At 32.4% G+C, this 13,360-nt stretch overlaps 1 protein-coding gene across 1 annotated transcript; it reads left to right on the top strand.

Moving 5' to 3' along the window:
- Positions 1-1,162: 1,162 nt before the first annotated feature.
- On the top strand, positions 1,163-8,772 carry IBS1 (Protein kinase superfamily protein). Its single transcript, XM_020370971.3, has 9 exons — positions 1,163-1,869; positions 1,987-2,271; positions 3,206-3,523; positions 4,558-4,785; positions 5,302-5,396; positions 6,477-6,564; positions 6,682-7,212; positions 7,841-7,973; positions 8,205-8,772. Exons 1-9 carry the CDS (start codon positions 1,522-1,524, stop codon positions 8,222-8,224), a joined length of 2,046 nt encoding a protein of 681 aa, XP_020226560.1. The 5' UTR covers positions 1,163-1,521; the 3' UTR covers positions 8,225-8,772.
- The last annotated feature ends 4,588 nt before the right edge of the window (positions 8,773-13,360 follow it).

Raw genomic sequence — 13,360 nt, 5'->3', positions numbered from 1 at the left:
AGTGCACCCCGTCCACCAAACACGCAACAAATTTTAGAGATAATCTAAGAATAAGCATTTAGCTTTAAGCACTCATTATGTGAATTATCTTTGGCAGAAAGGACAAGACCTTGGAGTTGAATGGAAGTTGCAAGTGCATTAGTTAGACCTAGTTTTTCTCAATCAAATTGAATCGAGACCCATTGGGATAATTTCCTGAGAAACATGATGGACATACCCCAAACTCTGGATTCATTGCTCCAACCCTAATCACTTTTTTTTGTTCGTCCCTGGAGTATCCACCGCCGACAGCAGTGACTAATCTTCTCACCTCAAAGGGTGGGATAGCTAGCCCCAAGATTTAACGCAGCTGCATCAACCCTAATCACTTTGGCACCCACTATGAAATTTTCCAAAAAAAATAAAATACTAGCGAAAAATTCTCTAATTGATCAAAATTTTTAAAAAATACAAAATTCAATGAACTTTATATTTTATTTAACGACTCTTTTTCTTAATTTGATAAATTTTAATTAATAAAAAAGAATGTGTTAAGAAGAATGTATGAGGGTGATGAATGTCAACATCGTGGAAGTTAGAGCAACATATTCGGATTTCCAGAGTGGCACACACCAAGAGGAATTTGGCTCCATGCCCCACTCTTGTTATTATTAATTTTACCTTTCAAAACCAAGCTTCATGATAAAGCGTGGGCCATAACACTCATCAAATCAAAGTAAAGAGGATTTGTCAGAGGTGGGGAGGAACCGTAGCAGTAGGAGAAAAAAACAAAGAAAGAAAATCTAGAAAGGGAAATCTCTACACCTCATACCTTTCTTTTCCCCTTTTGCTTTTCTTTCTTTATTAGCGTAATCTTGTTCTTGTTTCCCTCGCATCGCATGTCACCAATCTTAATTACCACATCATCACACTCTTCCTAAAACAAACTTAATACTTAATTAGGTGTTTCGCAAATCACGATCAACGTCGCAATTGAGTCTTCCTTCGTTGCCTTCACCACCATGTAATGTATATGTACCCCCACAGTGGCGTGAAGTGGTGAAATGAAACCCCCAAAATTTAAAATTAAAAAAGGAATCAAGTACCCTTCAAGTCAACAACAAGCAGTGTGGAAGCAAAATTAAATTAATTCATAATCATTAGCAATTAGCAAATGGAATCGCATCCACTACAGGGTCACGTGCCACCACGCGCTTCCAAAAATCCAACCCCATGCAAACAAACAATCCCACAGAATATAAAGTATAAACTCAAACAAACCGCATATTTTTTTTTATTTTCTTAATTATAAATTACTATTAATGCTCCTTCTTCATTAAATCCTTCTTCTTTTTTTATTTTTATTTTTTATTTTTTTCTCCCAGTCTTCCCCCGCAATTGTCGCAGCAGACTCAGAACTCAGAAACACAAAGCGACATTCCGTTTCTGCGTTTCCCTCACTTTCTGCTTTCTACTATAAAACGCGGAGGCGCACGCTGCGTCGTTGTTATTTGAACTGGGTCGAGGATCCGACCCGGATCCATGGGGTGCGTGAGTTCGAAGCAAGCGGTGTCGGTGACGCCCGCGATTGACCACTCCGGCGCCTTTCGCGCCAATGCCGCCGGCTTGGGCGAGTCGGAGAGGAAAGAAAAGCGGAACAGGAAGAGGAACGAGTCAGGCGGAGCGAGTCAGAGCGAGGTAGGTGAGTCGGGGAGAACGAGTTCGAATTCGAATTGCGACTCGCTCAGCTTCAGGTTGGGGAACCTCCAAAAGTACGTGCAGGGAGAACACGTGGCCGCCGGCTGGCCGGCGTGGCTGAGCGCCGTCGCCGGCGAAGCCATTCACGGCTGGTTCCCCCTCCGCGCCGACGCCTTCGAAAAACTCGAGAAGGTGAAACTATTAAGTACTAGTAACTACCTTAACCTAATTACAGTTATTATTAGGTAATTAATTAATTGATTGATTGGTTGATTAATTAGTGGTGATTATTGGATTTGATGGTGACAGATAGGGCAGGGAACGTATAGTAGCGTGTTTCGTGCGAGGGAGATTGAGACGGGGAAGATAGTGGCATTGAAGAAGGTGCGGTTCGATAACTTCGAACCGGAGAGTGTGCGGTTTATGGCGCGTGAGATTATGATTCTGCGGCGGCTTCATCATCCCAATGTTATAAAGCTCGAGGGCTTGATTACTTCGAGGTTGTCGTGCAGCATCTACCTTGTCTTTGAGTACATGGAGCATGACATTACAGGGCTCTTGTCTTCCCCTGACATCAAGTTCACTGAACCGCAGGTAATAAACTAACAATAATTTTAATGAATCAGAGATGATGCAGCTTCTTCTGTGTTTTTTTTTTTTTTTTTTGGAAATAGATCCCCTGACTTTGAAGGGGAAAGTTAGGGTAACTTTACACATTTAAATCATTAGATTTATAATAGTAGATCAGATTGTGACACGTGTACATTTAAGTTAAAATATATTTTATACATGTGTCACAATCTGATCTATTATTACAAATCCAACGATTGAGATGTGTTAAATTACCAGAACTTTGATATCTCAAAGTCAGAGGATCCGGATCCGTTTTTTTTTTTTTGTCGTTTTCTAATCTTTTTACATGATTAAGTTTGTGTCACATGTGTATAGGATATTCTACCATAACTGGTGATATAATTAAATATATTTAAGATTATCTTTAAATATAAATTTTGAAGAATTTTTGTGATGAAAAAAAATGTATATTTTAATAAATAAACTTTTAAAAAATTTATAAATTTGTATCTAAATAAATTTTATGTTAGACAATCTCTTAATTTTTTTATGTAATTCAAATATTGAAATTTTAAGATATCATCAGAATCTATAATAGTAATTGTTAACTTTAGGAGACCACTTGAATATGTCTAATCCTACAACTTTTGCGCTAGACATTTTACGTTTTTTACAATATATAGAATGTAATTGGAGGATAATCTTAACATGATGAACTAGTCTTTTGGATTGAATTAAATTCAAAACCTAAATTTTCAGAATTTCAATATGGGTCACTGGGATGAGACACTAATTCTGATTAAAGAGTACTAAAAGTAACTAGGATACTATATCTAAGTTTTTTCTAGTAATAATAATAATAATAATAATCAATGTATTTTAGTGTTGTTATGTGGAGCAGTATTGTTTATAGTTTGGTTGTTGAATGGATGGAGCTGTTTTGTTGTGTGTGCAGATTAAGTGCTACATGAAGCAGTTGTTGGCTGGTCTTGAGCACTGTCACTTGCGGGGAGTGATGCACAGGGACATTAAGGGGTCGAATCTTTTGGTGAATAATGAAGGGGTTTTGAAGGTGGCGGATTTTGGATTGGCGAATTATGTCAATTCTGGGCACGGGCAACCTCTGACTAGTCGTGTTGTCACCTTGTGGTACCGGCCGCCGGAGCTTTTGCTTGGCTCGACAGATTATGGTCCGACCGTGGATCTTTGGAGTGTTGGCTGTGTGTTTGCGGAGCTGCTTGTCGGGAAGCCTATACTTCAGGGGAGAACAGAGGTATTGGCCTTTCCAAAATGAATGGACTGCCCTGTCAATGTCATGGCGCATGTTAGTGTAGTGAAATGGATCACATTTTTAGTAGAAAAAGATAATGGCAAACCTATTAGGATGAGTTCTATATGGTATGTTTTGAATAACTTTAATATGTATAAGAATGAAGAAATATGATAATACCTCAACCCCCAAGGAAGCAACTGATATGAAATCGCTGCTGGCTGTAATGGCATGAATGTTTGAGTTTCTTTGTCAAGCTTATGTGTAATTTCAAACTACTTAGAATTTGGCAGCTAGGTGCACATAGATTTCAGTTCACTAACTTTTGATATCCTATCATTCTTCTTCCAACGGTAAAGATTCCATTTCCCTTTTCAGAATACCGGTGCTTTATTTTTCACCATACCTTCATGCTTATATAGAAGCTTTTGGATTGCAGTTCAATTACAAGTGTTTTTATAAATTAATGTGCACATCATTTGGTCAATCGTTATTGTCCATGGCAATTAAAAAGAGTTGGATGTGATCTCATTAAGCAATATGCAGCTTTCAAACTGAACCCCAGAAATTTTGACTTAGGAATTAGGTCAGGTTCTAGGTTGCCCAGTTAGCCTAAGTTAGAAGAAAAAAAATTAACTTATTGACTCTCGAGACGGAGCCCTTACACTGCATGTTCACCAGATATCAGTCTCACCATTTTCTCTCTCTCTGAAAAAAGCGACAATCTTAAATATATTTCTCGCTCAAATAATGATTATAGCATTTGTTTTCCGATTCTTACGTTTTACTGTATCAGAGTTGCATTGTAAATTTCAAATTCCATGTTTTAGCTGCCAAATATTGAACAGAGCTGAAGGTTTGATCTGGTTTGGTCTAATCTTCATAGTAGGAAGTGATTCACTATGAAAATCGCTTCATAAAATGATAGACCGAATGCTAATCGGTTTATGGTTAATAAACGAATCAACTGTAAATGACAATTCCGACACTATGATTTGTAATTTTGAGACTTAAATTCATTTTTGTTACGTATGCAGGTTGAACAATTGCACAAAATTTTCAAGCTCTGTGGCTCCCCACCTGATGAATATTGGAAAAAGACCAGACTTCCTCATGCAACTTTATTTAAGCCACAGCAACCATATGATAGTTGCCTTCGACAATCCTTTAAAGATATCCCAGCGACCAGTGTACATCTGCTACAAACTCTTCTTTCTGTAGAACCATACAAACGTGGGACTGCCACATCTGCTCTCTCATCAGACGTAGGTTAATTCTGTATTTGTTGGAAATTCATTCCTGAAATTCATTTTGTGGTTAATTTGAGATGTTCAGCCTATTTGGTTTAACAAAATGTTTCCTATTTTCATAGATAATTACAAAAAAAATTTCTTGTTTTCATTTTGTTTCTCCTTTTCAAAGATTTGTATCGGAAAACCGTAAAACGAGGATTTTGTTGTTTACATTATTTTCTGTACAAATCTTTGAAACATAGTGAAAATAAGGTGACATCTTTTAATTATTTATGAAAACAGAAAATGTTTTTTAAACCAAACAGACCCTAATTTCTGTATAAAATTAGTCTTTCTTTTTGAACACTGTCTGTTGACTCTTGCCCATTTTTTGAGGGGATATCAATAGTATCAATTTCATTTAATGACATTAGTCCTGGATACAAAGCCATTCATCATTTATCTGCAAACCCATGACTACTATGAATCATGGAAATATGATATGGATCTCTTTCTTGTCTACTGATACAAAGACCTTACTACTTTCAGTATTTCAAAACAAGACCTTTTGCGTGTGATCCATCAAGCTTGCCGATATACCCACCTAGCAAGGAAATCGATGCAAAACACAGGGAGGAGTCAAGGTGAGGCTGATTTTCGCTGTTCATTTTACAGAGTTATTGGAAAATGAAGCTTTAGGTTGTCACATATTCAACAGATGTCTCTGGATTACCTCTTATCTGGTATGGTCAAAATAAGAGGATGTGTGCATGTGCATTTCACTTGGTTGAGTTGATTTCATAAGCCAATCCATTAGAAACCATTTTTTTTTGTTTGAAAACTTTATCAGGGTCTAGTTTTGGCCTCAGGGAGAGAGTAGAAATGGTTATTCATTTTCTGAAAATCATTTGAATGTACATACTTGTGCAGTACATTAACGTTGAAGTGATTAAAAGTAAGTCAACTATTGTTACTGGAACTATATGCTTTAAGAAGACTAAAAAAACAAAACAGTGTTGTTTGTGCTTGAATAACATGAACTCATTAGAGAACTAAGGCCTGTTCCAACTTCCAAGTGAGATAGGATTAATCCATACTGTTTTATGCTCTCCATCTTTCTTTATCTTCTCGATTTTTCTATGGGTTATTTTATTGAGAAATCTTTTTTAAGGCAAACCTTTGGCACCAGGAGCAGAGCTAGAAATAGAAAATATTTATTGGGATAGCCAAGCTATATGAACTATAAAAATCCAAAAGAATGAAAACTTAAAAATGTTACAGGAAAGTCTCAACTTGTCAATATTTAACAATCACAATAAAAAATAATAAGTCAACAAAATTTTGGGTAACAATATATTTTTTTTCTCGGTAGCAAATTATGTTTAACTGAACTAGCCTCAAATGTTTTTAAGAAACGTCATAATGTTACTCTGCTCTGCCCTTGGTTGGTACAGTGTTAAGAAACAGTCTCTGTGCTTGGCGGGGGTAAAGCTACGCACTTCTACCTTCCCCCGACCACTAAGTGGGAGCCTGAACTAGGCTGCCCTTTTTACATCTTTAAAGGATTTGAAATTGAAAAGATGCAGTGATGCAGTGAATAGTTCAACAGTCTTTGACAAAATAAAACTAAAATAACTTATTCTTTACAAATTACATTTTCAAAAGCATAACTAGTATATTGTTCTAGAATTTTTTCATTATATCATACTGTGATGGACTTTCAGGAAAAAGATTAGTGGACGAGTTCGTGGAACTGAAACCAGAAAACCATCAAGAAAGCCACTAGGATTCAACAAACTAGCCCCTGCAGAGGTCTATCGTACTTACTATTTTTGCATCTTGTCGTTTCTTCTTATGTGCATGCACACTGGTTACAGGAATGGTCAAATTACCGTAAACCAATTCTCACACAGAAGATTGCTCTTACAGGATTTGGCAAGTCGGACTCAGACTTCACAAAAGGTCAATGGTAGGTCTTTCCGCGTCCTTGAAGAAGAGAAGACTAAAATAGGTGACAAGGCACAAAAGCTATCCAGTGGTAAACCTGAAGATGCTTCCCATATGAAGAATGCATCTCCAGGAGATATTCCCCTTTCTGGACCATTACAAGTTTCAACATCAAGTGGCTTTGCATGGGCAAAAAGCCGTAAAGATGACACTTCATTTCGATCCCACTGTCGAACTATTTCAAGAGGACATATTTTCAATCCATTAGAACCTTCTACATTAAATTCAAGGAATAATTTGGACACCACAAACCAGGAAAATAAGGAGTTTTGTGTGGCATACCCCAAATCTAGGGGCCATGACATACTTGAAATTCCGAAGTTTCCAATGCAGAATCAGTGGAGTAAGTTTGATCGCCCAGATTCATTTGATGCTTCAGATGAGTACCACTCGCAAGAATTGTCTATGGCCCTTTATCACAGAGAAGATTCATCATCCAAGAGAAGTAACCTGGTAAGTTTGTAAGTTGTCCGGATTTTTATATGGTATTAAACATGAGATGTCATCTGCTGTGAGATATGTAATGGAGCTTACGTGACTCTTAATGCATATTATTGTGTCTGTCTGTATAGAGAATAGAGATTGGTATGATTTACTATATGAAAGAGGGAATTAGAAATTTATTACGGTGTAGGAAACTAATTGAAACATTAAAGTATGAAAAGAAGAACGACAAACTTTGTTGAAATAATGGCATTTGGCATTGTTCATGATTAGTGACTTGTCAATAACTTAATTTCTTCATAGGTGACAGTTTAAATAAGTGATTTCCTTCTTAGATAAAGAAATTGATTTTGTTGACTTTTTAATTTGTCAAAGATATTGGCCATAGCAGAGATGAGGGACCAAATTCAAACTGGGATAATAGTATATTGTTTTAACATAAAATTTCTCAGGTATTTTCATCATATGATCATAAGTGGATCAATACATGACAAAGCTCATACTCTTCAGTTTTATGTAGGAATTTGTTCACCTTACTGTGCTTTGTCCTACCTGTATCAAATTCTTGGCCCAAATGTCAACTATACAATCTGTCTCCTTTCATAGACATAATTCTTATTCATTGCTATGGTTGCAGAGTTTTCAAGATCAAGGAGAAAAGGTTGAATTTTCTGGACCCCTACTATCTCAAATGCACACAGTTGATGAGCTATTGGAAAAGCATGAACGTCACATCCGGCAAACTGTCCGGAGATCATGGTTTCAGAGAGGTATAACAGACATATCAAGCTTATAGTTACGTAGAAAAGAAGCAATTGGTTACATTATTGTCCTCTCTTTTCTCCCTCACTTTTGTGCTTATACTTGAAATCACTGAATGATTATTAAACTGCACTATTGCGAAGCTAATCATTGGATGATCCATAAATGAACCCTCCCCTTTCTTTCAAGAAGAATGTTGGCATGGCATTTCTTGTTGACATGTGAGCTCTGGCTTGCAGGTAAGAGGCATGGGAAGTAAATCAAGTAATTGCATGTGTATTTGCTCTTGTAGGGCATAAACCTTGAGCATCATATTAAAATGATACAAGAAGTCCTTCTGCGAAGGCCATCTCCATTCCCCAAGCACACTGCTATGAGCAGAGAATGAACACCAGACTTATATAACGACACACTGTCTTGCAGCATGATCTGTTATATAGAAGCTGAGAAATTCAACAATTTGAGAAGCACACTATCTTCAGCTTTCAATTTGCAGAAATCTGATGACCAAAAGAATAAAGGTTTCATTTCCCTCTTTTGGTCAATTATAGATAAGAATTTGTTTCTGTATGGTCTAAAATAAACTTCTCCCTCGTCTTGCCTTTGCTTTTTGTTATTTACATGCAAGTCCCAGTCCGGCAATTGTATATATATATATCATCTGTCGTGACTGGCTTTAGGATATAATCTAGTCACCATTATTCAATCATTTTTAGGCTTTTAATGAATCAGATATAGCAATTTATTTATGTAACAAGCAATTTTCTAGTAAATTTATATATGAATCAGATATAGCAATTTACAATAGCTCACACACCTTGCAAAGGCAACTAGGTTAGATTCCTTTGTTGATACTCAAACTCTAGTAGTGATTTAGAATTATATAATTAGATATATCATAATTTAACTAAAGAGTTAGACATAAATAACTAAAGTGTTGAAATTGAAGTCAAATCGTTCAAGTAGTATTTGAGTTTGATCGTTAGCAAAAATAATCTTTGATTAAATTTTATCTATCAACCAAGTTAAATTAGTCTAAAATAAAACTTTAAGACTTTGGTACGAAATATATATATATATATATATATATATATATATATATATATATATATATATATATATATATATATATATATATATATGAGGAATGCTAATGTACTCCCACCTATTTTTTAGTGGGAGTATGTTAGCAACCTACACCAATTTTTTAGGACAAAAAAATCATTCATTTATTTTGATTTGGTTAATTCATACAAAGGATATTATAGTAATTTAATTTAATTTTAAATGAAAATAAAAATATTTTCTCTCTCTTATTAATTTCATTCTCCAATTTATTTATTTTTTCTATTAATAAATTTTTATTTGTTCAGAGAGAGAGAGGAGGGAGACATCATGAGAGATGAAAGAGAAATGAGTTAAAGAAATAATTTAATAGGAGAGAGATAAATAAGTTAGAGAAAGAATTTAATAAGAAAGAGAAATGAGTTGGAGAAGAAATTTAATAAGAGAGAGAAATTATTTATAGAATGAAATTAATAAGAGAGAGAAAATATTTTGTTTTCATTTAAAATTAAATTAAATTACTATAATATCCTTTGTATGAATTAATCAAATCAAAATAAATGAGTGGTTTTTTTGTCCTAAAAAATTGGTGTAGGTTGCTAACATACTCCCACTAAAAAATAGGTGGGAGTACATTAGCATTCCCATATATATATATATATATATATATATATATATATATATCATAATTGATTAGGGTACTCTAAAGTAAACTTATCACTTTAAAGAAAAAAAATGAGTTTATATCTACTATTTAATTACTATTAAAATATATTGTTAAAAAAATTTGTATTTTAAATTTTCAAAAAATTAAATATAAATTAATCTATATTATTGAGTAATTAAAAATAAAACTCACTTTATTCTTTAAAATGATAAGTTAAGCTTCTTAATCTATTATAAATATAGTAACAATGAATCAAAATTATATTTTATTGATACGCACTTTTGGTTTATATATTTAGAGATTGATCCTTTATGTAATACCCATAATTAAACTACTTAAATAATAATCGAATAATCCTAAAATTCGTAATATATATATATATATATATATATATATATATATATTATTATTTCAAAGAAAGTACTTGTAACAATATATATTAAATATTAATACTAAATAGTGTCTCCGTGTAAAAAAAAAAAGTCTAATTAGTGTTTTAATGTCAACAAGAGGATCAAATTGTTAGGTAAACAGTTTGATGCATTCATTTTATTTATAGACGTACGTTGCGCATGTAGGCCATCCTCTCAAAACAAAAAAAAAGAATTGTAAATTTTGAAAGTAACTGTTTTTTCGACCAAACGAAAAATATATTTTTCAAATATATTTAAATTTTAAAGTGATAAATTCTTCGTCTACGACTCTATGTAAAAGAGGGGAATTTTTTTTAGTCTTTCTTTTAAATATTCAATTTTGCATTTGTAAATATTTTGTTTCATTTTTGTCTTTGTTATCAGATTGATTGTTAGATTTAATGGAGAAAAGTGAGAAAATTATATGAACCAAAATTTGAGAAGACTAAAATGAAATCAATTAAAATTTGAGAGGACAAAAACAAAAATAAACCAAAATTTGAGAGGATCAAATTAAAAATAACTAAAATTAAAATATTAAAAAAAAAACTTTATTTTATACGGACTAAACATTTACTTGAGTTAAATTTATAAAATTTAAATCTTTAAATACAATAAATGCTCTAGTACAGAGTAAATTAAATAAATAAATATATAACAGATGCATTAGTCACCAGTAAAAAAAATAATAAAAATTATACACAACTTAATAAAAGTCATACAATGACACAAACACTCAAATTTATCTTATTCTTATTTTATATTTTGTTTTTGTTGCTCCTCGTTTATTATATTTCATTCACAACATTAAGGTGATTGCATCATTACATGATTTTTATGAAATTTTATATTCAAGAATTAATTTTCTTAAAGAAATTAGTTGGTCACTAAAAATTAAAATTTTACACAAATTAAGGTTTAAACTTTATAAATTTAGATTATAAAGTTTTGGTTGTTTTGTTTTGATTTTCTGAAATGGTAGTTTGTTTTTATCTTGGTACTATAATTGCTTTGGCGTTACTCCATTAGATTTAATAATCAATTTGATGGTAAGGATGAAAATAAAAAATAAAAATAATAAAATAACTAAAAACAAAAGTTTCTTATTTTACAAGAACGAAAAAAATTATTTAAGAAAAATTAATGATTAAAAACAAAAACTTCTTAAATATTGAGTTATTTTATTCAAATCAAAATAGTGATACTCAAAAGTATTACACTCAAACCTTTTAAGATCGAGGCTGCTAACAAAGGGAAGTTTTTTTTTTCATCTATGAAAAATGAACATAGTACTAACTACAAACGAAATTGAACCACTAGGGTTAGCCTAGTAATTGGGTACGGAGGGATTAGGGTAGTTAGAAGCATGAGGACCTAGGTTCAATTCTCACTACGACCATCTTTATAATCTTTCTTATCTATATCTTCTTGATAATGTAAGTTAAAGATACACAAATACTAATTAAAATATAAGGAATTTGATTTCCCAAAAGGAAAAGGTGCAGTTTTTTCAAATTATCACTAACTTTTTTTTAATTTACTTCTAAAATTTTAAAATTATTTCATCATCATAAAATTTAAAAAAAAAATTAGAGTTTAGACTACTATAAAAAAAGATCCTCAAATCTCACGATTTCAAGTTTGAATCTTAAATTTGATAAAAGAATACGATTTCAAGATAATCCTACTAAAATTACATATAAAATAAACTCTAACCAATAAAAGTATAATTAAATAATCAAGAAAGAAAAAACGAAAAAAAGATGGATATCCTTTGGAGTGCATCTTTGAATTCACTTACTTGCATTACATGTCAAGAGCTCTATCAGTATCAAGCAGGATTATGAAGGAAATAATAGAGGGATCCAAAGTTACTAATAGAAAACCACAATGTGATTATGTCCAAAAGCATTCTCAATCCAAGGAGAAAAGTTAGGGGCCATGGGGTTGATAAGGCCCATTTGTCCTATTGTGATTGGACTTTGACCTTCTATCTATCACCAATCCTTTAAGATAACCTGGACCCAGAAACAAATAAAAGTTGAAGATAAACAAATAAATAAATGAGGCACATTGCAATGAAAGATAAATGTGAACCATGATTTTTGGTGGATAAAACCATGATTCATGCTGCTACATTAGGAATGAACAATATTATGGAATTCATTTGGAACTTGGATTGAAGGGTTAAATTATAAACATATTGACAAGGGGGGAAACATTCCCTTTTACACTACTTTAATATAAATTTTTTTGTAAAATGTAATTTTAATCAATCAAATTATTGAATTACCTAATATTATATTTATAATTATAGATATCAAATTTTATATAATTTGAATATTTTTACACATATTATCTAATAATAAATATTTAGATATATTTTAAATATTATATTATACATTAAATCAATAAACATAATAAGTAATCTTATTTTCTTTGTAAGGAATTGAGCCCGTGACAGTGAAGAAGACTCTTGTAGTTCCACCTTAGATTCATAAGCATCGAAACCACAAACAAAGTATAAGTGTCATAACATCCAACACTTAACAAACCCCTCACCAACAAAGATTCGGTGCGATTTCCGTTTTTTTTTTTTTTTTTTTTTCACAAATCACAAATATGCTTTATAGGATAGGACATCATGAATAGTATTTTTTTTTTTTTATTTAACATAAGTGAGGATGAGAAACTATATTTTAAATATGAAATAAATTATGTTTAAAAAAAAATATTCATTTATAATAGTTGTTTCTTATGATAAATATTTCGTACTAATACTATAATTAAAAAAATTAATTAATTAACAAACTAATACAGTAGTTGCAATGCTAATCCAATAGTTCAGTTTATTTTACTTCAACCTAAAGAAATAAGTGAGATTTTGAAGCTGACATTTGTTAAAGGGAGATGTTGTCTAACTCCACTCCATAAAATTCTTATAAATTGGGAGAAATATTGTTTTCTTCTCTGCCACAATGTACTATCGGTGCTACATGTGCTCCAAACAGATATTGATGAATCTTGAAGAATCATGTGATGAGGTGCAGGAGAAATAAAAATGCACAAGTTGAGTTGCAACATCATGATTGTGAATGAAAATGGGTAGTTAACGAGGCAATTAATGTCAGTGAATGAGGACATTGATTATGGACAAGCTATGGAGTTTTGGGATATGCATGAGATTGTTTGAACGTGGAGTACCAAGACAAATGGGTAGTAGCAAAATGGTGGAATGATTGTGTTTGAT

Source organism: Cajanus cajan, chromosome 6 (genome assembly GCF_000230855.2).
Source record: "Cajanus cajan strain Asha chromosome 6, NIPB_CcT2T_4, whole genome shotgun sequence".
Lineage (NCBI taxonomy): Eukaryota > Viridiplantae > Streptophyta > Magnoliopsida > Fabales > Fabaceae > Cajanus > Cajanus cajan.
This window is presented reverse-complemented; position numbering and strand designations above follow the sequence as displayed.

Excerpts from the sequence above, each read along its gene's own strand:
- IBS1 (XM_020370971.3), top strand. The coding sequence starts at position 1,522 with ATGGGGTGCGTGAGTTCGAAGCAAGCGGTGTCGGTGACGCCCGCGATT. Across the intron at positions 6,565-6,681 it reads ACAAACTAGCCCCTGCAGAG|GATTTGGCAAGTCGGACTCA; the intron begins GTCTATCGTACT and ends TTGCTCTTACAG. Across the intron at positions 7,974-8,204 it reads GAGATCATGGTTTCAGAGAG|GTAAGAGGCATGGGAAGTAA; the intron begins GTATAACAGACA and ends TCTGGCTTGCAG.